The sequence below is a fragment of the Eurytemora carolleeae genome, unplaced genomic scaffold (assembly GCF_000591075.1).
Source record: "Eurytemora carolleeae unplaced genomic scaffold, Eaff_2.0 scaffold95, whole genome shotgun sequence".
Classification (NCBI taxonomy): Eukaryota; Metazoa; Arthropoda; class Copepoda; order Calanoida; family Temoridae; genus Eurytemora; species Eurytemora carolleeae.
In genome coordinates this window covers 74,710-101,231 of record NW_019396113.1, presented here as the reverse complement: position 1 = coordinate 101,231, position 26,522 = coordinate 74,710, and the positions used below count along the sequence as shown (strand labels likewise).

Here is a 26,522-nt window from a genome sequence, read left to right as displayed (position 1 = left end):
AACTATGTTTTCCAACCTTGAACAAAGTTACCCAGCCTTGAACCATGTTAACCAACCTTGAACCATGTTAACCAACCTGGAACCATGTTAACCAACCTTAAATCATGTTACCGAACCTTGTACCATGTTGTCCAACCTTGAGCCTTGTTAACTAAACTTGAACTATGTTACCCAACCTCGAGCCATGTTATCCAACCTTAAACTATGATACCAACCTTTTGAACCCTGTTAACTAACTATGTTAGCTAACCTTGCGAAACAATTCAATTAATTTGACAGACCCCTGCGAAATTAAAAGCTTCTTAACCAGCGCTTTATGGTATCTTGGTTACCTTGAGTCAGGATCTTTACACCAAGCTTCAGATTTATTTAACAATCCTGTTCCACGCTTACTCCGAACCCGAATTTGTAAATTTCTCATTTTTTCTGAAAGATTATCAAATTATAGAAAGATTTTAAATAAAGTTTTTTTTTACTAAAATATTATTGTGCGATCAGATAATTTCTAAGTTATTTTTATAATCGAAACAATCGCATAAAAACTAAAATAAATGCGTCTAAAGTGGACTAGTAGGTGCACAGTGCACAAAGGACAATTGTTACAAGACTGATTCATACAACATACATTTTCAAATATTAAGTAGCTAAGAGTCTTCTATTTTTTTTTTTGTAAGACTTCTTATTCAAAATCTATTTTCTAACTACCAAGCCCGTTAATACCACTATGTTCTCAAAATTTTCGCTTACCAATTATGACAAATAAAAATAAAAAATAAGACCCGACTTTAAACGTGAAAATTCTCCAAAAGACATAATAACCAAGTGTTAAATGACATTTTAATAATATTTTATTTTTTCATAAGATATGGCCCCCTAACCTTCATATTCATGCTAAAAATAGACACAGCTTTTCATTCCACGATATAGTATATGAAAAATTAAATAACAAGAGAATAAATGAAAAATATGATTTTGATAAAAGGAATAAATTAGTTGTTTTGTTTCTAGAATTTAAAAAATAGGTTTTTTTGGAGAAGGTAATATAAAGGCATCTGAAGTCAATAAGAACAAATTGAAAAAATTGTTGTAATATTATACTTTTGGAGAATTGTTTCTATACATATCTAGAAATTGCAAAACGAATAAATGTTTACAATTACTTTACGATAAATAGTGGAGATTCCCGCCTAACCACGATATCCAAAATTTTGCCTTAAAACATCCAGGTTTCAGAGCATAGAGATAAGGACAAACTGATCAAGGAAATCGGATTTAAAGGAAAATTTTTTGGCAGACAGGTTTTTAATTTTACTCAATTAAACAAAGAAACAGTAAAATAATTTCTCCATTGAATTTAATAGTCTCATTTATAGTCAAGTAAATATTTAAGTCCTTTATCTAGTAAAAATATCATATTTTGCTTTGACGAAAAACATATTTAAGCTCGCACAATCTGATTAATTAGTACGCCAACGATTCCTCGTGCATTTTCAATGGCGGAGAACTAAAGGTTTCTTTTCATTTACTTTAATAATGGGAAATGTAAAGAAAAGTGAAAGCTTGGAATCGGAACAGATTAATTGGTAAATATTGGTAAATAAATGTGTGGACCCCGTGGGTTAGTGATTATCAATACGTGAACAATACATTTAACTAATGAATTAAATATAACAGATAATTTTACAAAATACAATACATAAATACTACATTGGGTTGACATATAATGTAAGCTTAAGACCTAACATATAATTATAGCTTTGGCTTGAATTTCAGGTAAATTTATTTAGTTGGAATGTTTCACTGATTCCTGATCCTTGTTTCTACTGTTAGAAGCTTCTTCTCTCCTCTCCGGTTTATCAGAAGGTTCTTGATTAGTCTCTGATGGGACCTGATTTTCAGAACTAGGAGAACCTGCCGGACTGGCATCTGGGGGACTTGGAGATTTACTTTTATCCTGTCTTAACCCTCCCCACCAGGCTGAGAGTGCACCCTGAGTAATACAATTATTCATTTGTTAAAATAATCTTCCAGGGGCGAGGTAACTGTCGTATAAGTTTGAATATTTTAAGTAATTTTATAAAATTGCAATGTTCATTGTAACACCTTTTTATCAGAGCAACTACATGTAAAAAAGCTTACTTTAGCTGCGCCGATACCGCCGGCCATGACTTTACCGGTATCGGCTACCGCTCGACCAGTAGAAGCAACCGCCGCACTCACTCTTTTACCGCCTTCGGTGTTGTGCATAGTGTGAGATAGACGAAGTTTTACATCAGATACAGATAGTTGACCAGAGCAAGGATGTCCTAATTATACGAATAAAAATAGATGAGTAAGAGTAAGAGTAAGAGTAAGGGTAAGGGTAAGGGTAAGGGTAAGGGTAAGGGTAAGGGTAAGGGTAAGGGTAAGGGTAATGGTAATGGTAATGGTAATGGTAATGGTAATGGTAATGGTAATGGTAATGGTAATGGTAATAGTAATAGTAATAGTAATAGTAATAGTAATAGTATTAGTATTATTAGTATAATAGTAATAGTAATAGTAATAGTAATAGTAATAGTAATAGTAATAGTAATAGTAATAGTAATAGTAATAGTAATAGTTTCATAAAGATTGAGCATTTGAAAAGAAGGGGAGGGGGGACCAAGCGGAACTTGAAAAACCCTTTTATAAATCTATTTTACATTCGATGTGTCAAATAATGTGGATTGTGAATATTGTAAATTCTACGGTATAGGTGAAGACGATTCGGTAAACCCTTCGGATGATCCTAGATGATTCAAGACCTGAAGATTGAAGATAAAAGCAAGAATCAATCTGATTATATTTGATTTTGCTTAATTGTCAAAGTAAATATTTACTCAAAAAATCTTCAAAATTATTTAAATGAAAATTCATTCTTAAAACTTAAATGTAAAACTTTTGAGTTTACTGTCTGAAATCATAAACATTTTATATTCAGAACCATGAATTTTATATGGATTTTATCTAAAAGATACCTAGCCAATATTTAATCAATATTTATCCTATATTTAAAAAACTTTCATTAAAGAAAATATTAATTTCTGAAATCTTTTTCAGAAGGAATGAGAAAGTTTAAAGCGCGTAGTTGGACTACAATTATGTGATTAGGATGTATAAACCTATCACAATCTTCGTACCTGGAATATATATAGGTATGAGTTTATAAGCTGTAAAAATTGTACATTTGTAAAAAATGCATTTAAAAAGATTTTAATACAAACCCTTTTTAATAGATCTAAGTAGAGGCTGCGTTTCTGCCGAAACTTGGGCAACCTTTTTACACAAGCGCTGCAGTGGTCTAAAACTCCCTTTTGGGTAAGAGAAGAAAAAACATTCTTCTAAAAAATATGCAAAAACTAATAAAGCATTTTTATAGACTGAGCAGCGTGTAAAGGTTGAACGGTCGAAGTTTCTCTCGACAAAGATTAAATAGGTATTAAATCTAAAATGTATTTTCTAATTATGCATACAAAAATACACCACGGTTTTCTATAAGTAACTTTTATAGAAAACTGAAACCAGTGCTGAGGCAGTGCTGGAAACCTACCCTTTAGTACAGTGTAAACTGCTGTGCTCAACCTGGACTTTGTCAAGTCTTCAAGTCCCGAAAGGTAGATCAATTTCACATAATAAAAAACACTGAACAATTTGTGAAAATTAATATTATTGAAATCTAACAATTCAATAATAAATAAATAACGTTGTTATTTAATTAGAACTCTTGGTGTGGAGTTTGAGAATCTCTGTAGGTCGATGTAAACTAAAATGGTCCTACAGGTGATTAGATAAATTGTTTCTGAAAATGTTAAAACAAATAATTAAAAAATATTTGTAAACGATTTATATAAATATTTTTATAATCAGTTAATCAATAATTCGTTTAGACATTATTGATCGATTGATGAGTATGCAAGCATTGAACTGTGAACTACTGTGCTCTCATGTAAATGGATACCCACCGTAATGTAAGTTTTTATTTTTGTATTCTTTCATAAAAACTATATTGTCCTAAAAAGTCCAACCTATAAAATCTAAAAAGCCGCGCTATAAAAATTGCATTTTTCGTACTTGTTTGTATATATTTTATATTTTTATAAATTATTTTATATTTCAGTTTTCACCTGTTTTTGGATTGCTGTCTATAAATAAATTCTAAACTGACAGGAGTCTTTAATCCGAGTGATAAAGAGGAAGCTTTGCTTATAGCATTCCATTATAAACTAAATCTTCAGGGTACATTGATTGTGCCCGTTCGTAAAGTGGGAGCACGAATGAGTATAAAATAAACCGAACGAACCAGCTTTGGCTGGAAATCACAAATATTGCTTAGTATTTTTAGGGCAGGGTTGCGGAAAGGTGGATTTTTATAAAATTAGCCTAACATGGGAAGTTTGAATAGTATATTTTGAGGGTAACTGTTGAATTAGCGAACAAAGGTTTATAAATTTCTTGGAAGAAGGTTCAAAATTGAAACAATAGAAAAGAAAAATGTTCTACATTTTATCCACGCTCTGAGATGAAAATAGAAAACACAGCAAAATCAAGGGTGCTTATTGCTAAGATTAAGAAGAATTACGGCAGAAAACTGATTAGTAGAGAAGGGGGGTGGGGAGGGGGATCTGAACGTAAATAGTGCTTTGTTAAGCATAGATGTAACTTTACCTGGAGGAATGTTAACAAGTTTTTCAGGAGGGTTCCTCACCCAGCTCCTGTACCAGAGTGTAGAGTCTAGGGCGGAGTAGAATTGAGAATTAAAATGATGCATCACGGGTTTATCTCTACTCTCTAGACTAGTTCGGAGAAGGCAGATTAGATAGAACCTGAACTGAGCCCGAACCCATTCATCTCCACCTTCCCAGCCTACACCTAGATATTAGATACATTAACCACCAATCCGATCCATAACCAACCAACCAACCAACCAACCAACCAACCAACCAAACAACCAACCAACCAACCATCAACCCAATCAACCGGTGGACGAACCAGTTTGTCAACCAGAATAAAACACAAAACCTAGGTACGTTTGTACTAATTTGTGACTTATGTGAGCTAAAAGTAATACTTTTTGAACAAAACAATGATGTACCTTCCATAAACTGATCCCTTCCTTCCTCTGATACAACTCTGATCACATTATCAATAAATCTCAAGTCCTCGGTAGTGAGAGATATTGCTCTTCGTAGTTCTGGATTATTAACCTCCAACCTATCCTCGTCTATCTCCAGGATAACATCAGATATACCAGACTTGGCTTTAAACAACGCATTCGTGGCTCCGATGATGTATCCGTGAATACTGGGTTGCATCAAAACATCTAAAATTCAGGTGTAAAAGGAAGGTTCATAAGTTATGAAAAGTGGTGTTAGATAAAACATTATTTTGTGAAGACTAATTTAAAAATCTCGTCCACACTTTACTTCCTGGCTCGATATTTTCACCTTTGCTTGAAATATTTTATTTAAATTTGTTGCAGATTTATGATTCTTATCATACCAATTCGTATGCTGATATATTTCAAATAAAATCCAATAAAAAATAAAGATTATTAGATTAAGAACCTTTTTTATCAAATCAAATCAAATCAAATCAAATCAAATCAAATCAAATCAAATCAAATCAAATCAAATCAAATCAAATCAAATCAAATCAAATCAAATCAAATCATATTATATTTCGTATTCATGATAATACATGAACTTGTACTATGTTTAGAGTTTCAAAATATAAACTAAACTTCAAATGTATAAAAAATATGAGATTAAATAAGCGTTCTTTTTCGCCTGAAAGAGGCTGTGGGCGTAATTTTAAGTGACCCTAACATTTAAAGACTGGAATTTTTGATTCACAACAGTTCCTTTGAACCTTTATCTGTGAAACAATGATGAAAATATCCTCACTTTCTATCTAACATGTTCAATTCTGACAATTTCCTATATCATCAATGATAAGGCATAGGTTTAAATGGTAACGTGGTGAATCTAACATGACACTTCATAAATGGGAGGTCAATTAATGTTAAGTCTACCGTCTGACCCCTTTCAGGCCTAAAAGAAAGCTCTCATAAATGCAAAGGCCCTTAAACCCCTAAGATTAATTCATAGGTTACAAATGACCTTTAAAAACTTGATAAATATTGATAAAAATCTAACATTTCAAACTTGTTTAACATTCATCATTCTTATCTTATGTTGTTAATATTTATATTAGGAGTGGAATGGTTTTCCAGATGAAGAAAGTTTAAAAATGCAATTTCAGTTTGAAAGTTTTGGTTGTTACTTGATATTTCCCTCCAAACTAATTTATTTTCACCAAAAGTTTAGTTAGTTAAAACAAGAACTTTTTTCTTCTATAGTGACAGTTATGTTTGATAAAACGCTGGCTCAATCATAGAATGAAAGTTTGTATATTTAATATTTTCATTATATTTAATGAACTGTTCACCTAAATAAGGAAGAGAGAGATATGGATGGCACAAGTTTCCAGCTGTAAAAATCTTCAAAGGTAAATCTAAAATATAAAACTATTAAACTCTTAATCAACGCAGAAAAAATACTTTATTTAATTTGAAGCTGAACGCCAATCTGACAAGTCGACGTACCTAATTCATGGATAGGTATTGACGCTGTTTGCGTAAAGTTTGGTAACTCTTGAACCGTCTCTTCTTTAACCTCCTCTGCAGGTTCAGGGAAACCAGGGTTCTCTCCGGAGGGAGTTTTCCCACTGGAGATATAACCTAGAGCTCCAGATAACCGATCTTTAACCCTTGAGGAGAGGGACTGGAGACTGTCTGAATGCGGGATGAAGGAATTCACGGATGGTGAAGGACTGATACTTTTTACACTCTCATTGTCAGCCTGAGAAATAAAGATCAATATTAAAATAATATACAGGGACTTAGATACATACTAGGAGTGAGTATAGAAGGGTCGGGGATGAACGAAAAAATGTTAAAAGATCAAGATTATTAAGAATTAAATTTTAAAAAGTAAGAATTTTACAAATTAGAAATTAGAATATAAACAAAGACAATATTTTTTCAAAGTTTTGCAGAGCAGCTTTTCTAAAGATTTAAAAAAGTTACATCTTTTTCTTCTTAGAGTAAAACTATTTTTTATGTTACTTAAAATAAATTCAGTTTTTTAATCAACTATACTATGCTCCGGAGTATGTTCTGGAGTATCCTCTGGAACTATACAGAAGGACTCCGCTACCCCCCCCCCTCTACCTCTATATCTACCTCTAGGGCAGGATCAACTATACTATGCTCCGGAGTATGTTCTGGAGTATCCTCTGGAACTATACAAGAGGACTCCGCTAATCCTTCCTCTAGTAAACCAGGGAACAAGGATAACAGGGTCAATATATCACCTGAAATACAGGGTGTCCCATTAAACATGGGAATTCAGTGACGACTTCGAGATTGTCTTTGTTAGGAATAAGAATTGTAATGCCCAATTTTAAGAGTCATAGTAATGTTAGTCAGTAAAAGCTAGGTTTTATTCTACAAAAATTGCATGATTTCTTTAATAAATTTCTGCAAAATGAACCAATGAACTATGAAGGTCAACTGTACTTTGCTTGTATACAATAAGTAAATACTTAATCGATAATCATTTATAAGCCGATCTCGAAATCTTCACTGGATTCTCATGCATATTTAGATACCCATTTTGTATTAAATAGTACGAATTATTTTGGATTATACAAAGTCAATTAAAAAAAAAATGAATAAACAACCTTGACACTTCGAATATAAAAACTAATTTTCAATATATATATTATATAACATAATTAACCTGAGAGCTCAGAGACTGGAGATTTAAAAAACAAAAGTTTTCTCTCTAATAGAACAAGTTTAAACAGCTGAAGACATTTCTGTTTATATCTCGACACAAACTCCCTGGCGGAGAGCCCAACATACAACTGCTGGGTGTGCAACATGTCGTCGGAGAGACACTCGTTCAGGTTCTCGTAGGTTTCCTTGATCAACTCAGTCTTGGAGAAATCTCCTTCTTCAAAGTAAGCTTGGGTGATCAACGACATTTTAACCTAGAATGATAAAATCTGGAAATCAAATAAAATCATTGATTTTATTTGGAAGTTTCAAATTAAAGATTTAAGTTTTGTGATTTGTGAATTATCTAAAACTTAATGAAGATAATCTGTACCTGGATCTGGCCGTAAAGTGGAAGACGACTGAGCACACAAACAGATTTCTGTACAGTGCCACGTGTTATATCATCGGTCTTGATTTTAACCTGAAAATCTGTGTCTTTGAACATCTAAGAGTGACTGATTTTCAAAAATCACAGCTGCGCCTCTATCAATATCATGATCAATCATTATTCATTGATCTCCATCTTATGCAGACCTCCAGATTAATTCAATTCCTCAATGTTCATTACCCTGAAGGGATGACTTTAATTAAGGGATTAAGAATTGATCCTGAAGTTAAACAGTTCCCACGTTGGATATTAAAATCAAGTATTCAAGAATAACAATATTTACACAATATTAAACATGTGTAGAAACCTTATCTGCATCTATTTGTCTGTAGCAGGATATTCCAAAGACTGTTTGTCGAGGATTGTGTAGAGCGGGGAGATGAAAGAAAACAGTATCCTCAAATACAATATTCAAACTATCAAGATTTAAAGATGTTTTAAAGGTTTAACAAAATTAATTCACGATAAATGTTTTTTTTTCGTTTTTAGGTCATAGCTTAACAGGGTTAATTCGGAAACGGACGAGTTAGAGTGGGTTTTAATAAGTTTTTTCAAATTTAATTTATATGGCCTTGGACGTCTTTATAACTTTATCTAACCTTTACTTTAAGTAAGACTATTTCATCAAAAAGGTCAAATACTTGTCGTATTTTTATTTTTACAGCAGAAAAAAAAGAAGCAACATTTGTTAAAAAACAAAGAGAAAAATTAAAACTTAAACATATTCTGTAATTAACGAATAAAAAAAAAATACAAGTCATTGAGATGATAGATTTTTTAATTTGTCTAAAAATGTTGATATGGGTATCAAAAGATGCGTCTCGTGATTTAACACTAAAAAACTATTTTTTTAAAACTCGCACATCTTTTCAAAAACTAACTAATGAATATAAGCTGCCTGTGTGAAATTATGAGATCCATCTGGAAGAGCTAGCGAAGGAAGGTTTCTCCACTGGGATGGAATCTCATTTGAGAAACTCTGTCCACCTGATCAATTATTGATTATTTGCCTATTTTTCAACTCAATAAGCATCGACATTCGACATTTGAATTATAAAAACATACTTAATTTACAGCCTTATTTAATAATATATATCAAACTAGCTGAAGGGCTCGGTGTTGTTTTGAAAAAAACAGATTTTTTTTAGCCTTTAACATCCCCCGGCCACCCATGAATGTCCACAAAAAATGTCAGTCCATTTGGTCCAGCCGTATGGTCGGCTATATGCAACATATATATGAATGTCTTGTTTTATTAAGAATAAGAATAATTATAAGATCTGCAAGGAACCCCGACATGGAATCCCAGACCGTCCTCAGGGTGCAGTGCATCAACATGCATGTTGCATGTTTTAATATAAAAAAGGTAAGTGTGCATGGTCTTACAAAGTACAAAAAGATAAATTTGCACGTTTTAATATAAAAGAAAAAGGTAAGTGAGCATGTTGTTGTTAAGTATAAAAAGGTAAGTTTGCATGTATTAAAATAAGAACAAGGTGAGTGTGCATGTTGTTCGTACAAAATAATTTAGTTAATATCAATACTGATCTATGTTGAAAAGATCAATGTAAGGAGCGTGTAAGAATGAATAACTAGTGTAATAATTTCCATTCTTTAATGCTTTGAGCGTGTAAGAATAAGCATTCTTAAACGCTAAGAAGCAAACAATATTGGAAATTTTTTCTCCTGAATCCTGGAATAATGGGAATTCTAACAAATGAACAATGTACTTGCCTTCCATTGGACATTTTCATCAAACTACTGAGTCTCAAAGCATACTGCCCTGCTCCGACTGCCTACTTTAGTCAACTTTTTTTTTTACTTTTTCTTCATAGCAAATCTTTGCCTATTTGTAATAGTGGGGTCAGAGCTTTTTAAAAATGGAAAGGTTTGTCATGTGTTCACGATTTCAATCAATTGTTTTCTTACTTTAAAAGGTTTTAAAGTACACCTCAGCTTGAGTCAGCAGTCATCAAATCTCGCATAGCTCGAGATGATGAAGTGAAACCTCAATCAAAACCAACAAAGTTTAGTTTATAAAAACTTATCATTAAAGTACTAGTGTCACGAACTTTTAGTGGGGTCTTAGCACTCCATACTCCATAGCAATGAAAACAAACCAACAAATCTTGCTTCATGAATAAAAGGCAGGGATCTTCATGACGAACTGGTTCTTACTAGAACTCCTCTTTTTGGAAGATTTAGGATCTAATATCCAGGACATGATTTCTTCTGTAAATGATTTCACGATTTTGTTCAGTAGGATTAAGACAACCCATTACTATACCCTCATCCCATCTAATTCAGGGCACATTCAACATGTTTTATCAAAATGTAGTATCAACTTGAAAAAACAAGCAATTCATTAGAAATTGGTTAACAAACAAACTAAACTAAGGAAACAATCACAGCACATGCATTGAATGCATTACTTTCAAATTAAGAACCAATTTTCACTTATAAAATGGGTTTTAACATTTTAGCATTGTAACATTAGAAAAAAAACAAAACAAAAAACAGTAATAGTCAGGACAAGAGCATAATATTTTTTAGAAACCGTTCAAAACGTTAACTGATCCAACTTGAAATAGTCGGATTATTATAGATCATTTATTATCTCTTGATCATATTATTGATTATTTATTATCTCTTGATCATATAATAGATCATTTATTATCTCTTGATCATATTATTGATTATTTATTATCTCTTGATCATATAATAGATCATTTATTATCTCTTGATCATATTATAGATCATTTATTATCTCTTGATCATATTATTGATTATTTATTATCTCTTGATCACATAATAGATCATTTATTATCTCTTGATCATATTATTGATTATTTATTATCTCTTGATCATATTATATTTATTATCTCTTGATCATATTATTGATTATTTATTATCTCTTGATCATATTATTGATTATTTATTATCTCTTGATCATATTATTAATTATTCAGTCTTCTAAGTTAATATTTTAGCTTATGCTATTTATACTGTATATTAATAAAAATAAATATGATTTTTTTTGTGGTCATTATTTCACGCTTCTCTTAACACTAAAAAATAAAAAAATTTATTTTTCTGAAAGGCTTAGCTTCAAGCAAGTGGAAAAATTACATTGTTTTTGACAAATATTTTATCTATAATGGGAAAAGTGTAGGACGAAAGATAATGGTAGTGGAAGGTCGAAATAAAAAAACAATTAGAGGAGGGGGGGTAATAAAAATATACACCCATGCTAATTAGCTGACTCAGTTTACCTGGAATAAGGGGAGGGTGCGCGTATTCCACTTGGCAACCTTTCTTATGATGGAACCCGACCACAACTACATGAAGAACAGGGGAGCTAGTATCATAGTTAGAGAGGGAGGGGGACACTCCCTCCCTCGGAGAATCATTTTCATTCATTAAATCTGAAACAACTCAATGTTGTTATTGATAAAACCAAAAAATTTTCATATATTTATATCAGCTAGATGTACAAAACTTCCAAAATCTGAGAACAACATTAAGATTAACGTTGCCTTACTCAGGACCCGAAGAGAAAATGTTTTTAGTTCCGAAAAAAGTGTTTATTTTGATTACTCCACAAGTTGTGGATCCCGTCTTAGATCTGAATGTTTTGTGGATTTGAAATATCCGTCCTGGGACTGTTCTCGGAGTATCGCGTGTCTTCTCCAGGATGGGATCTAAATAGATGATTGTTATCTATAGGACGGGATCTAAATAGATTTTTGTTATCTATAGGACGGGATGAACAACAAATCTTAAGAAATGGTTTTGTTTTTTTATTGAATGCTTAGAAAATAAGTTTCTATTTTATCAATTTATCCACAAAACCAAATTTTAACGCCAATTTGCTCTAAAAAACTTCATCTATTTTTATAGTTTCCCAATAGATCTAAAAACATAACATAATAGCTTATTGGAGGAGAATTTCTCCAAAAATATAACCCTGCAAAACATCTTTGACTTACTTTATAACTCTGTCTGGGATTGAGAGATTTTTCTCCAACAGGCCCAGGGAACACTTCAAGAAGATCATCAGCATGTGCTTCAGGATAGTCCATAAATTCTCTTGTATCTCCTTTGAACGGATGGGTGTGCTTCAACTTTTTCTAAAAATGTTCGTAAGTTAATGATAATATTTGCCATACAAGCATATAAATGATAAAAATTAAATACAAAATGACAATTTTAAACCAAATCCCTCATGTAGATAGATGCTAGACATTTAACTTTAAAATAAATACCAATTTCAAACAAATATATCTTTTTTTTTAAATAGTACCATATAAAATTGTCATCATGGGACAATATCATTTCTTTTCTATATTTTATAATCAAGAAAAACCAATAATTGTTCATTCTAACATACAAAAAAAAATTCGGATATTTTTCTAGGATCAGCGCAAAATTTCAAAATCATAGAAGGATCTGAACATATTTATCATCAAAGTCCCAAAAATAAATATACTAACAATTAAAACTTCCTTCTCTATATCCTTTGGGTCCCTATGCCTGTCCATGAACTCGTTAAACCCCTTGGCCTTGTTCATCTCGAAGAACTGGTTCCAGGGTTTAATGAACGGAAGAGGAAACTCGTATTCATATCTAGGTTCCTGAAAACAAGATATAAAGTTTTTCAGTAATTATTAAGTAAGGAAAGAAACTAATAATTCGCATCAAACTCAAATTTTCTAACCCCTACATTTTGCAACCTGAGAGTGTAAACCTATGAGTACAGTGAAAGGCGGGTAATCGATTTTTTATTGTTACCAAAAATACTATATTCAATGTTTAATAGGACTAAGTAATGTATTAATAATAATAATAATAACGAAAGATATTAATTGATATTCAGCTTCTCTTATATTTAATTCTAATAGACATCTCGCTGGTAAAAAAAGAGATTGTTTAACAACAAAATATTATCCTACTAAAATGTCAACTTTTCTTTGTGTTTCTAATAACATTAAAACGCGAAGAAAAAGAAAAAAAAGAAATTCTAACGGAATGAACGTTCATGGTCTCTAACCTTCATATTTAGGACGTTATGAAAGAAATCTCTGAGAGACGGTTCATAATCTGACTGGAAGAATGCTAGTCCTGCCGGAGTCAGGTTCTCCTGATGCTCAGAATAAAAATCAAATGTATTAAACGTTCTCTTCGCCAACTCAACCGTATCCTGAGATTAATTAGTGAAAAACAACAAATAATGAAAATAATCAGTTTTCAAAAAATTTTACATGAATATCTAATTCATACTTGGATCAAATATAGCTTTTCAGGGTAACGTTAAGGATGGGCATGCCACGGTTTTGGTGAAAGATTACTTGAAATCACGTTTACAGCCCCATTAAATCAAGATTAACCAATTAATTTCCTCAGGTTTAGAGATCACACCAAGGTTTATTCTTGTCTCCTGTTTATACAAAACAAAAGCAAATCTATGGAATCCTGTTCCAAATGGAGGAAAAGGTTGAAGGTAGTTTGCTATTTCCTCTCCGGAGTTTAAATCTGAACCTCGTATATTTGTAACCATCCAGTGTAGGTACTCCGCACCCTCCTCTACTAAATGAGAGTCTGGGGCAGTGAGAACTAGAGTCCAGAGATCATCGTCTTTACTCCGCCAGGATACTTCAGGTTGGGTTCCAGCTTCTCCGGGTTTAATTATGTTTCCCCGGTATACCGGAGCCATCATATCATTCTCCAGTGAGAAGGCAATATTCAGGTCAACACAAGGATAGAAATATCCATGTCTGAACAGGAATATGGTTTAGAACCATAAATTTACAATACTTGCAATATTATTCGCTTAGTTTTCAAATTTTAAATCAACTTCCCGCTTCAAAATTGTTATTTGATAATTCATTTTTTAAAACATTATTTCTTTTTAATTAATTTTTTTTTAATTCTTCAAATATTTTGAAGTTTATCATTTCCAATCGTGTTTGCAGGGAGCGTACATTCAAAAGTTTTTTTATCGCTATTGGAAAAAGATTAATGAATTGATAAAAAGTATAAAATAGAAGTCATGCTTACTAATCGAAGTCCAATTTTCCACCCCTCAGAATATTAAAAATTAAAACCATAGATAAATAAATAAACAAAGATAGCTTATGTACGCAAAAACACCAAGAATTGTACAGTCCGCGAACTCATACTTCTAGGGGTCAAAGTGTACTATAATGATAAGCGGGGTGGTTTGGTGTTTTAATGGATTTCATAATTATTAAACCACTCAGGAGTGAATTTTATTTTGAGAATATCAAATTATATATATCTATATAATAGGAATATCTTTAAAACATCTGTGTACATTTATATCTTTCAAAATGAAAAATGTCGTCTTATGCGCAATCTATCTTTATCTATGATTAAAACTCTAAGTTTAGACCTGAATAAATCTTCATATATTCCGTATAGTTCAGCAGATTTATAAATATCTTCGAACACAGCTCCGGATTCAATCCACTCCTGCCGAACCTTACCCAGATCAACCTTAGAGTTAGAAATATAGATATATTTAATTACTTAAGTATTTGTTTATATGATGAATTATCAACGCGGTGGTCTATACCCAATAATTTCAAAGTTATAAATACGCAAGAGTTATTGTGTGCATACAAATTACTAGCTGAAGTGCCCAGCGTTGCCCGTGGAATTTTAAAAATACTTCAAATTTTTTAATTTTGAATAAAAAAATTTACGGACGTAAAAAAACTTTTTTTTAAACCGGAATTGAAGTTCGTTGCCAATAAAACTTACCGTTAGAGTTTCTTCTCTTGCAGCTTTCTCCAGAGCTCTGTCTTTACGTGTTTCTCTTCTCCACTGGAGAACCTGGTCCCGGTCCAGCTTCTCTCCTCCAACCTTCCTATAATAGGATTCATAAGACCCAAAGCAAAATGCACAATATGGTTACAAATGTCCTTTATCCATTTCATTCCGGTCCACACCAAGGTTATTAAAGGATGAGCTCTTTACGGAAAATGTAGTCTCCTAATATAGAAAGATAAAACCTCCACTCTCGCCTCTATAATCACTGACGTCATATGAGGTTTTTAGGAGACGACATTTTCCGTACATTGGAGCGCATCCGGAGTTAACAACCTTATTAACGAACCTTGGCCCCTTCAGGATACAGGATACTAAACACAATACTGAATGCAACAGCTTCTACCTTCCTCTATATACTGGATAGAGACAGGATGCAGAACAAACCAAAAAGGATTTAAGATACAGGATTTACGATGAAGGAAAAAGAATACAGACTGTAGGATTTTGGATCCTACAACAGAATAAAAGACTTCCGAATTCATAAAGATACTTACTTAAATCCAATATTAATTCGTTCTATGTTATTTTCTTTTTGAAAAATTTCGTCCAGGCGTTCCTAAAACAAAAAAAATAGAATGCCAAGGGTTTGCTCTTTTTCTGAAATTTCAAAATTTTAAGAACTTCACTAGAATTCCAAAACCTAAAAAACCTAAAATTGTATCAGTACCTGTAAGGATTGGTCTACTCCTACTCCTGGTCCTCTCTCGTCAAAAAATGGAACCCTGACATAAGGAGAGTTTTGTCCTGCCATCCCTGTAGGTTGCCTGCTCCTACAGGATCTGCTCTCTATCCTCTATATACACAAATCATTCGGTTCTTTTATAGACCAAAATGCATTGCAAGGATTTACATTTACAAGATTCCCCCCCCCCCCCGACATAAACTGGCAAGTTTAATCACCTTTTTGCGAAATAAAAATCTACCCAAAAAGCATTTATTTATCCCAATCTAGCAATACAACCCTATTTTTTTACGTTTATCCAGGCGTATTTTACATCTGAGAGAAAAAATTCTTTTCAAGAGGGGAGATGGGGGATGATTTTACCCCTGATGCATTGAGTTCCGTAAAATAAGTAAAATATTACAAAAGAATTTATCAAATGCACTTTTTCACAAAACATAAAAACTTTGCAACTTTTCCACTCAACAGATATATCAAAATAATACAAAAAAATGTAAACAAAACTGAAGTTTGTTACTCATCATAATCTAAATCTAGATTCTAACAGTCAGAATATTAGGCAACGACCAAACCTGTCTTAACCATACAACACATGCTCAAATTTTGCATATATTGTTTTATGTACTGTCAATGAATAATTAGCTCAAATTGGAAAAATTGTTAGTTCCAGACTTTTGACCCAAAACAACTTATTGTTTGTTTTACTTTTAAAGGTCACACTTTAGGGTGTATTTTCTTTCTTTATCTCAAAAAAAATAATCTCGATTTTCGGAGAAAAAAATATTATTTTAGTCTTCTATCTATACTCTCTGAAAGTTTCACAAAAAGCTAAGAAATCGTTCAACGTAATTAGATGGATATTTGAGAAATTATGTCGTTTAATGATCACAAGATAAATAACCGAAAAAATTTTTCAACCAAATAATTATAACAATATTTTGTTAAAATAAGGCTGTAGTTTAGTAAAAAAAAATACTGTTAAGAGGTCTGTCAAAGATTTACAAAACGAAGCCACCGTAAATGAGAATATAATAAAAAATTATCTACTACACATAATATATGAAGACTCCTTTTCTTACAGAACTTCGTCATTGAATCTCTTATTTAGCTGATTTTCAATGTTAATCCATCTTCTAAGATATAAATTGCTAGAATGACTTTTCCTGTATTGTTGAAACAGTGAGAAGCCAGGGTTTGGATCCAGGTACTGAGTAGGGTGCGGAGAACGTCAGACATTGTGAGAGACGGGTCACCCCGCTCCGTCCTAGGCTACACATATCTGAAATATTACATCACTGCAGGTCAACTCTTAATATACTTGTGTTTATATATGTATATGTTTATATATATATATATAATTAATTTTATTAATTAATACATATAATTTATATTGAGATGAATGACTGTAGTAAAGCTATTGTTGAACAATTGTGCTTCTGCTGCTGCAAGCTCGAAGGTGAAGTATAATAAGACTGCAGTTTTGAAAACAAAGAACAATGAAATTTATTCACTAATTTTGAACATCAAAGTTTGCTTTGTGAACAAGCCTTTGGAATAAAAAGCAACTATCTTGGTAACGCAAACTTAGGATTCATAGAATAGATAATAATAACGTTTAATATTAAGATGATAGGGAGGATAACAATTGTATCAGGGACTCAGGGAAGGGAAGGAAGGTATCAGGGTGGGGGGAAGGAAGGTATCAGGGATGGGGGGAAGAATTGTATTTACTTTATTATGCAATTGACAGAAAAATTATTATTTAAACCAGTAAATCAAAAAAAGGGCGTAGTTGCTCATTGACTTCTAGACTTTTAGAGGGTTAAGATATGCTGACAAATCTACAGCACGAACATAGAAACAATGGACGGTAAGTTTACGCTCACATTTATGTACTGACAATTTTATACATATTAAATATTCTAACGAAAATTTGTTTAATTTACAATCATAATTTTAGAAAACGAAAATTTAAATTTTTCCCTGATATGCAATCATCTTTTACATACATGTATTTACACTGATTCATAAATATATGTAAATACTTTCTTCTAAATTTTGTAGAATTTTTAAATAAAAAAGTTTCCAAGCAGCATCCCAACATAAAATTATTATCATTTGCAAAACTCGAGATGAACCTCAACATCTCCTAATACCGTACGAATTAACTCTAAATTATCAAAAAAAACTGGAAGAAATCTTTTTACGGTTTGTATTTAAGCTAAGAGGTTTATGTTTTGGAGGGATTTAGACTAAAAATTGTTTTATTTAGAAAATTAATTTTGCAAGTGAAAACTACTCCAGGAAAAATAAATCATGGAAAGGTTATGACTGAAACAATATTGCTAGAATGTTTTAAATTGTTGGATGTTTTTGTGATTTCTTAAACTGTGATGGATCGGCGATATATAGATTATATCTGACGATAAAACTTGTTGTTTTGATGGGGAGATAACAAGAATAACTTAGAAAATTTAGAAAAAAATACTGAACAGTCCCTTTATGAATTAAATAACTAGAAGAACAGCACTGACGAACCCTCAATTAGCCCAACATTAATCACTAATGAGTTCACTAACATCACGTCGAAGAACCAGGTTGAGAGTTAGGAACTAGGGATATCAGAAGCGTGAGATAACAATGGTTTTGAGCAAGATAAAGGTGTAGCGTTGTAGCTAAATAGCAAGTATTGAGTGTTTTTGTGTACTGTGTTGACAAATACACACGTGACAAAGCTTGTACTGCATTGTACTGAATGTACTCAATAATACAAACGAACTTTAACACTAAAAATACTAAATAGACGAAGTACAGGTACACAGGACACGGGGATTCAAGTTGGATGAGAAACAGTTCACTCGGATATTTTCATGCTCATCATTGAATGAGTTCTAGGTTTCAGTTCCGGTCAGACGTATGACGGACTGATATAATTTCCAGGAGGACCCGGAGGACTGAATCCAGGTTCAGGTTCTTCAAACTTCGCAGACTCAAGCTTCGGAGCAAGTCTAGAGAAAACATTTTACTTTAATATATATACACTTTGCTTGTTTGTATCCAATAAACGTAAAAATGGCTAAACTGATCCTGACCAATTTTTTTGTGGGACCTTTCATGACCCGAGGGATGGAAGGTTTATGGATGTTCAGAATTAAAAAAAAACTTTTAAAAAACTTAAATTTGTCAAAATCCACAAAAAATATCGATAAATTGTCACGTTTTTTGTTATTGATTTTTTTAAATTAAAAGAGAAAAAGTCTTTAAACTAAAGATTTAAAGTATTTTAAACAAATGTTCGCACTGTAGTACATACTAAAAGAATTCTGTTCAGGAACTTTTTTTAAAAGAGGAAATTTTACCTTGAATATTGACGCGAGGCCGGGTTTGGTTGAAGAACTAGTTCCTGGGCTTGTTGTACAGTAATGTATCCGGTATCATTCTAAATAGAGAACAGTAAATGATATTTTTAGGGAAGAAAAACTGCTGAATTCGGTGATTGATTAACACTTAATATATCACTTAATATATCACTTAATTGGTTGATTAATGATTTTGGCATTTGAGGACTTTTCTTACAGTTACGTCTTTAAGCAGAAAATTGTTAAAAACGTCTCATACCAAAGAACGTAGCGTCCATGCAAATTCAGAAAGTTGCAACATTCGACTCAGATTTTACATAATTCAATTAGTTCCAAACAAATCATTGACAACACAACCTTTAATCATCGATTTTTTTCTCGACGCATTCGTGTAAAGTTGATATTTCATTATATTTTGTTTTTGATTTTTATATGATGCAATTCAAACGACTAGTTGGCCCCCAGGTGTCTCTGCTCTCGATGTTTCTCTGGTTCCACGTGGGAGAGACATCTTGCGGACAAAAAATCGTCGTTTTAAATGCATTGCATATAAAACAAATAAAAAATATTATGAAATATCAACTATATATACGAATGCGTCTAAAAAAATCGATGATTAAAGGTTGTAATATCTGAATGAGTTGTTTAGAATTTAAGTGAATTTTTTACTATCCAAGTCTAATATTGCAACTTTCTGAATTTGCGTGGACGCTGCGTTCTTCGGTATGACTATGAGTCGTTTCTTACAATTTTCTCCTTATAGACGCAACAGGATAGAAGTAAGATTAATAGCAATCACCATCGAATATTTTTTGATGTAAGCCTATACACTATACAGTATACCCCCGTTCATTTTTCGCGAACATTCCCTTTAGGTTAACACTTCCAAAAAAATCTTTTATCAAATCAAAAAGAAATTTTGCCCCCACCCCACCCCCCTCCCTCGTAATTTTGTGAAGGTGGATGATTCAATTCTTTACATAAAAAGATGATACAGTCGTTGAATGGTTTGAGAATAAAAACGAAAGAAATATCGCATAACAAATCAAATTAATAGAAGGAAAGTAATGCATGCCAATCATTATTTACCTGTATAAAGTTCAACTGCTCTGCTATTCCTAATCGTTGAGGAATATTACTCTCTACATGTTGGGAGCTAAGGTGTAAATTATTTGTTTCTAAAGGACGGTTTGCTACTCCAGCGGATACATATCCTGAACCTGGGACAGTAACAGAACGCTCTTCTGGAAAGGATATCGGGACGGATACCGTCCCAGTGAAAAGAGAATATCCTGGATTGTTTGACTCAGTGAGACAAGTTTCCTCTAGCATAGCTCCAAGCACCTCAGGTTGGTGAGAGCTAGAAAGACGGTTCCCGAAGGTTTGATTCCCAGCTCTACTTAGATACGGAGCACTGGATACCAGGCCCGGGCCAAATCCGTTAGAATACTGGGCGGAGAAGGAGGAGGTTGCAGGGGTAACATCAATATTAACTGGATGTATTGATGCCGGATTACTACAGGGCCTTGACGGTGTTCCTGACAGCTGAGTATAGTTGGATCCGGATCCTCCCGAATCAGCTCGATGCATAGATACGTATCCACTGCAGGTGCTAGCGAGATCTGCTTGAACAGGAAGGTGAGATCTACTTGAACAGTCGGATACTCGGTCAGTGCAACTCTTTCCACCTTGAGATTCACAACCCGATGTTAAATCAGACGTGGCAGACTCACTCGCGGATTTTTGTCTGTGATTTTTCTGCTCCGGGGTTGTATTCTCTAGCAGCAAAGTATCCGTATCATCATCATCGTTATCATCCTTTCTAACGGAGTTCCCGGAGAACTGATTCATCTCGAACTCTGGACCCGGGGATCCAGGATCAAGATTATCCGTAGAGGCTAGAACAAACTTAGTATCCAACTCCTTTCCAACCTGGCCGAAGAAATCTTTAGTTTTATACCAGAACTGGTAAAACCTGCAGCAGAGAAAAGCAGCAAAAACCGCCGCTATCGAGACAACAACACAAACTAGAGTAATAAGTCCCCAGGCAGGAACCTGACTACAGTAAGCTGCTGCAGGTACACTCTCACTCCAGTTCCCTGCGTACTCAACCTCTTTTAAATCTTTAACGATCGCTCGAACCGCAAACTCAAACTTGTTTGTGTTCGTCTCGTTCTCACAGTCTGGTGACCAGCCCTTTATATCCATGATATGGTCCAGGTGGAGAAAGAACTGATCTAGAGCTCCAGTAATATTCTTGGTGTAAGGTTTGGTTGTATCCCAAGCTGAGCCGGCGCGTCGAACCTTAACCTCCCATTTCAGCGCCTCCGGGGCTCCGATCTAAATTAAAAATTGTTATAATTAGAATTAATTAATATCATTCTAGAATATTTTGACAATAATAGTTTTAAAAAGGTCATAATTAGTGAACATAATTACTAAGACCTACACTAACAAACAAAATAACGAATACAATATATTGCTATAATTACCTGGAATTGTTTATTCCAATTAATCTTAACTAAGGTAGAGTTTTCAAACTCTATCCTAGGAGGAGGAGGTTTAGCCGGGGGTCCAATTTTTGTTTTAAATCCGTGCACGGCGTAGTGGTGACTGCAACCAAGTGCACCTTCCTGCAGTACGGTACATGCTGTAACATTCACCTCGTACCTGGACAGTACACAACGTAAATCATGTTATAACTTTGCCAATGTGTAAATCTATCAGCTCTATTTTTTACAGATTACTTAAATAGATATACAGTGAGAACCAGAAAACTCTGGAATAGGAAGACTACTGATAAACTCAAGTGTTAATTTGAAATAGTTCTAAGAACATTAGACACAGCAAGTTTGTTGTGTAAACAGACTCATTTCACTTATTTCTTACTAGTAGAGCAAGTACACTCAAGTATTGCTTTAATGTCATCTTCCTTATACAGAGTTTTCTGGGTCCCGTCGTGGATAACGAGACAAATGGAATTTTATGATCAACCCCCACCCAAACTTTTTTTATTGATCTCTGTACCTTGAGTAGCTGATAAGGTTTGTTAGCACTGCGCTAGTTGAGTTTATAAACACATCATGTCTTCCCTCTCGCTTATTCTCGGAGTTAAAGTACACGTATTGAACACGGTATTCGCCGATTATTCCATTCGGCACTGCCGGAGGTTCCCACGAGATCAAGGCGGAGCTTGAGGTGATCTCGTCTACTTGAAGGCGGAGGGGCGGAGAACCCGGCTTATCAGGCAGAGTTTCTCCTTTTACCATAGTTCCAAGCTCCCCGTATTCTTCCTTGTCTTTTATTCTCACTCCGATCTTAATAAAAAAAAAAAATCAAATCAAAACCTCTTTTTGAATACTTTTTCATATTTAATCCATTAAGAGCAAACTGAAAATGAAATCTAATAGATGATGTTTCTTTAAAAAAACATATTAACTGAATAGATTAAATTAAATTCATTGTCAGTGGTTAATGAAAGGTTTAGTCGTCACATCAAGAAAATAAAGAAGCTGAGTTCTTACCACAAACTATAATGTTTTAAATCCTTAATCTTTGCAAAAAGTTTGAAATACAAAAGATTTACACCACCTGGTTGCAAATAAATAGGGATTAGAACATTTTAGATTTTGGGAAGAACTAAGTTCCTTTGTTTGAAAACTATAAACCATCTCTCCTAGAAATGTAGTGTTGCGCATAAATTCAAGGAAGTTTTTTAAAATGCATTAAGAATTGATTTTGAAAAAATTTGTCTTAATCCTTTACAAAAATGATATCAAATTCGTTAAGGATGTTAAATAAGTTTAGGAACAAAACAATTTTATTTTACAAAAAATAAATCATTGCAAATAATTGACCCACATGACTAGATAGACTATCCATCTAAAAATACAGATTCTGACGCAAATAAAATTCAAGGTTTAAAATAGTTTGCGCCTAACTATAGCGTATTTGTTTGCGACTAGCCTATAATTCTGTTAATCCAGTAGACACAGGATTACTTACTGAGAAGGGTTAATATCGAAGATTACATGAATAAAGGAGAATATAAAGAAATTGAATAAATATTGCAATAAGTTACCTTGTACTGAGTAAATGGGATGAGTCCACCTATCTGTATTCTATCATGATCTGGACTCACGTTCATCGCTTTACAGACCTCACCAGTACAATATTCAACCCTAAACATAAATATTATGATAAAAAATACAGGGTTACCCACACAGGATAAGACTTTAGGAGACGACTGTCTTATATAAGATAAGAAAAAGATCATGAGAGATCCCCAATGTGGGATCCCCAGACCACCATCCGGAGTAAGGGTCTCAGTCAGGTGCTGACTCCTCTACCAGTTCAATATATATATTTCCTTATATTCACAATTCTCTGCATCTAGTAAACTGCCTTCAGAAATTACGTTTTTGGGTGTTTTTTTCTTTCAGGGTAAAAATTTGCCTTAGTGTAACAAAAGAAATTCTTAAATGGTGTAGCTTCTAAATCAATTAAACAACAACATACAGGTTGACAAGTGACTGCATCAGTAAACTAAGCTCTGAACCCACCCTGATAAGATTGATAAGGTCCTGTATACCTAAGCTAAGCTCTTAACAAACCCTGATAAGATTTGATAAGTACCTGTATCCGTAAACTAAGCCTTGAACCAACCCTGATAAGATTGAACAGTACCTGTATCCGTAAACTAAGCTCTGAACCTACCCTGATAATATTGACAAGTACCTGTATCCGTAAACTAAGAGTCTGAACCTACCCTGATAAGATTGAACAGTACCTGTATCCGTAAACTAAGCTCTGAACCTACCCTGATAATATTGACTAGTACCTTATCCGTAAACTAAGCTCTGAACCTACCCTGATAATATTGACTAGTACCTCTGTATCCGTAAACTAAGCTCTGAACCTACCCAGATAATACCTGTATCCATAAACTAAGCTCTGAATGAACCCTGATAATATTGACTAGTACCTGTATCCGTAAACTAAGCTCTGAATCCAGTCTGATAATATTGACAAGTACCTGTATCCGTAAACTAAGCTCTGAATGCACCCTGATAATATTGACTAGTACCTGTATCCGTAAACTAAGCTCTGAACGCACCCTGATAATACTGACTAGTACCTGTATCCGTAAACTAAGCTCTGAATCCACCCTGATAATATTGACAAGTACCTGTATCCGTAAACTATCCCCGCCTGATCCCTGCAGTCTAGACTCCATCTCACTGTTACTGAGGTAGGTTTCTGATGAAGGATTTCAATCTGAGTAACTCGAGACACTAGACGATCCTTGATTACTGTACAGGTTGACCAAACCATACCTAGACAAACATCATTTAATCTTGATTATTAACTTTTCCTAATTTAATCTTAATAAAAAGTAAGGTTTCAGCTGTCTTTATGACAAACAGTTAAATATAATCAATTCTTGGCAACAATAACAACCTACTTGATTGATTAGACGTCATTCATAAGATTAATAAGATAATGTTTAACCTGATGAGAGAGTATTAGTGTTGGCGGACACAGCTATTTGATAAACATTCTCCGAGGGAAGAATGAGAGGATGACTCTGCACAGTTCCCTCGCAAGGTTCCAAGGTTTTCCAATCCAGTTCTCCGTCACATTGATACGGACGATCCTTTCCATCCTCGGACTTACACCAGAACAGAGTATAGGACGTAACCTCTTCATCTCGGTCCGGAGATCGCCAGGCGATCTCATACCGACCGACCCCTTTCCAGATCTTGGTCAGTGACTTCGGCTGGAGGCCGTACAGGAACTCCTTCTGTGGTATTATTAAGGTGGAGACTACCGGAGCCATGCCAACATTGTTCTCAGCAGAGATCTGAACCTGGAACTCGGAGACAGAAACCTTGTCAAACCTGGCGTAGGAAGATGATGTTGGTATCGGAACCTTGTTTACGGAAGCCAGATATCTGAACCCTGGACCGTTAAAATCTCTGTGACGCATGATTTTCCAGTATGCAAACACAGTCCTGTCAGATCCTGTATTCAGAACCTCAAAACTACCCAGGGTTATAGTTGGAGCCTGGGCTGGAACAGTTGCATTGGTTCTCCCTGAGATATAGGTCAGGTCTGACCAGACATTTAGATTTGTCGGATCCGCACTTCCGGAAACCATCTTGATCTCAAAAGTATAGTTGGAGTAGGGGAACTTCAGCTCGGATACTTCAATATCAAAATCATCTTGGTGTAAACTGAAGTTGGACATGTCCACAATGGTCCACTTTCTCGTCCATTCGTCGATATACCTCACATGTTGGACAATTCCAGGACTAAAGGTTCGCATTTCATTTGGTACACTGTAAGAGAGAACTAGCTGACTTGAAGATTTACTTGTTAAGTTTAGATTCACAGCTTTTCCTGGTTTCACGATAGAAGTGTGCTCAACGGATATTTGATAAACAGTTCCACCGGGAACAAGAGGATTGGAAGCGTTGATGTAGAACTTATAGGTTGATACAGCTTGTCTATACGGCGGATGGGTTGTTAGATCAAGATAACAAGATTGCTCCGGGACATGCTCTACATGAAGAGGTAGATCTTCATCTCTAGGACAGTATTTAGGATGAGAATATGCTCCAGGTTCCATGAAGGATACATCGTATACCGTGGGAACCGGGTTAAAGGCTTCGTCCCAGGTACAGTTAAGGTTATGCCAATTCTCAGATACACACGAGAAATTTGTAACATTAAGTGGAGGGAAACCAACAAACAACCTCTGTTTACAGATTCCAATACTTCGGTTCTTATTCTGAACCTGGCACTGGACATCTACAGTACCTACTGTATTAGCTATAAAGTTGGTAGATATTGTTGTGCTATTAACAATCCTAGATTCCAGATTTCCGTGTGGAGTCCAGAAATACAAATCCTCAGCTCTAAATCCTTGCTTGGCATAGTAATCATGGTCCGGGTTGAGTAGACAGAACAAGGTTTTGTTTGAGTTGTGTTGCAGGTAGATATCTCCCCTGGGTAAGGATACACCGGAGGGAGATGATCCAGGGAGACATGTATAATCCATGCTCCATACTCCTACAAATAAACTAAATGCTATTAGTAGAGTCTTCATCACTTTTTATCACTTTGGATCCATGTTTATTACACCAGGACGGAATTGATTGACTCCAGGATGGTTTCAACACTGGCCATAGCTCCAGTTCCTTTATCCCCGCAGACTAAAGTCTTAACCTAAATATCAACTATAGAAAATGTAAAGCTTAAAATATAACATTACGAATATGCTGTAAATCTAACCCAATGAGCTGATTAATGGAACATTATGCTTGAAGCGATATAAGTATCTACAACATTATTAAGAATAAAACAAACTTCAAG

General features: G+C 34.0%; 5 protein-coding genes and 1 long non-coding RNA gene across 10 annotated transcripts in view; 1 reads left to right on the top strand and 5 right to left on the bottom strand.

Annotated features, from left to right (window-relative positions):
* Positions 1-441, bottom strand: part of LOC111695303 (putative elongator complex protein 1) — a 30,347-nt gene extending 29,906 nt beyond the window's left edge. The window contains exon 1 of the mRNA XM_023464571.1: positions 333-441. Coding sequence (XP_023320339.1) covers positions 333-421 — 89 coding nt within the window. The 5' untranslated portion in view covers positions 422-441. The remainder of the gene's footprint in view (positions 1-332) is intronic.
* On the bottom strand, positions 421-22,498 carry LOC111695307 (late secretory pathway protein AVL9 homolog). Its single transcript, XM_023464576.1, has 13 exons — positions 22,493-22,498; positions 11,525-11,677; positions 9,151-9,239; positions 8,560-8,649; positions 8,196-8,285; positions 7,824-8,076; positions 7,265-7,395; positions 6,626-6,881; positions 6,469-6,534; positions 5,114-5,341; positions 4,687-4,890; positions 2,140-2,306; positions 421-1,990 (listed from the first exon to the last, which is right to left on the bottom strand). Exons 2-13 carry the CDS (start codon positions 11,670-11,672, stop codon positions 1,784-1,786), a joined length of 1,929 nt encoding a protein of 642 aa, XP_023320344.1. The 5' UTR covers positions 11,673-11,677; positions 22,493-22,498; the 3' UTR covers positions 421-1,783.
* On the top strand, positions 3,254-4,185 carry LOC111695313 (uncharacterized). Of its 2 annotated transcripts, XR_002763840.1 has the most exons (4): positions 3,254-3,339; positions 3,401-3,801; positions 3,909-3,989; positions 4,139-4,185. It is a non-coding gene; the product is annotated as an uncharacterized LOC111695313 (long non-coding RNA). The 2 variants fall into 2 exon arrangements; XR_002763839.1 differs by having other exon boundaries at positions 3,401-3,989.
* LOC111695308 (39S ribosomal protein L38, mitochondrial) lies at positions 11,677-17,095 on the bottom strand. 3 transcript variants are annotated; one of them, XM_023464577.1, is made up of 10 exons: positions 16,950-17,095; positions 15,772-15,897; positions 15,599-15,660; positions 15,036-15,141; positions 14,665-14,768; positions 13,651-14,026; positions 13,303-13,452; positions 12,746-12,886; positions 12,242-12,382; positions 11,677-11,953 (listed from the first exon to the last, which is right to left on the bottom strand). In XM_023464577.1, exons 1-10 carry the CDS (start codon positions 17,061-17,063, stop codon positions 11,846-11,848), a joined length of 1,428 nt encoding a protein of 475 aa, XP_023320345.1. In that variant the 5' UTR covers positions 17,064-17,095; the 3' UTR covers positions 11,677-11,845. The 3 variants fall into 3 exon arrangements, with proteins under 3 accessions (XP_023320345.1, XP_023320346.1, XP_023320347.1); XM_023464578.1 differs by having other exon boundaries at positions 13,303-13,457; positions 13,656-14,026; XM_023464579.1 differs by having other exon boundaries at positions 15,772-15,904; positions 16,957-17,039.
* On the bottom strand, positions 18,124-26,275 carry LOC111695305 (cytokine receptor). The gene is made up of 8 exons (XM_023464574.1): positions 24,657-26,275; positions 24,334-24,481; positions 23,227-23,326; positions 22,173-22,462; positions 21,638-21,815; positions 20,235-21,485; positions 19,146-19,225; positions 18,124-18,794 (listed from the first exon to the last, which is right to left on the bottom strand). Exons 1-8 carry the CDS (start codon positions 26,254-26,256, stop codon positions 18,695-18,697), a joined length of 3,747 nt encoding a protein of 1,248 aa, XP_023320342.1. The 5' UTR covers positions 26,257-26,275; the 3' UTR covers positions 18,124-18,694.
* The window catches only part of LOC111695312 (phosphopantothenoylcysteine decarboxylase), a 17,413-nt gene continuing 17,029 nt past the window's right edge, over positions 26,139-26,522 (bottom strand). For both annotated transcript variants that reach the window (XM_023464587.1, XM_023464586.1), the window contains one exon: positions 26,139-26,375. In XM_023464587.1, the coding sequence (XP_023320355.1) occupies positions 26,286-26,375 (90 nt within the window). In that variant the 3' untranslated portion in view covers positions 26,139-26,285. The remainder of the gene's footprint in view (positions 26,376-26,522) is intronic.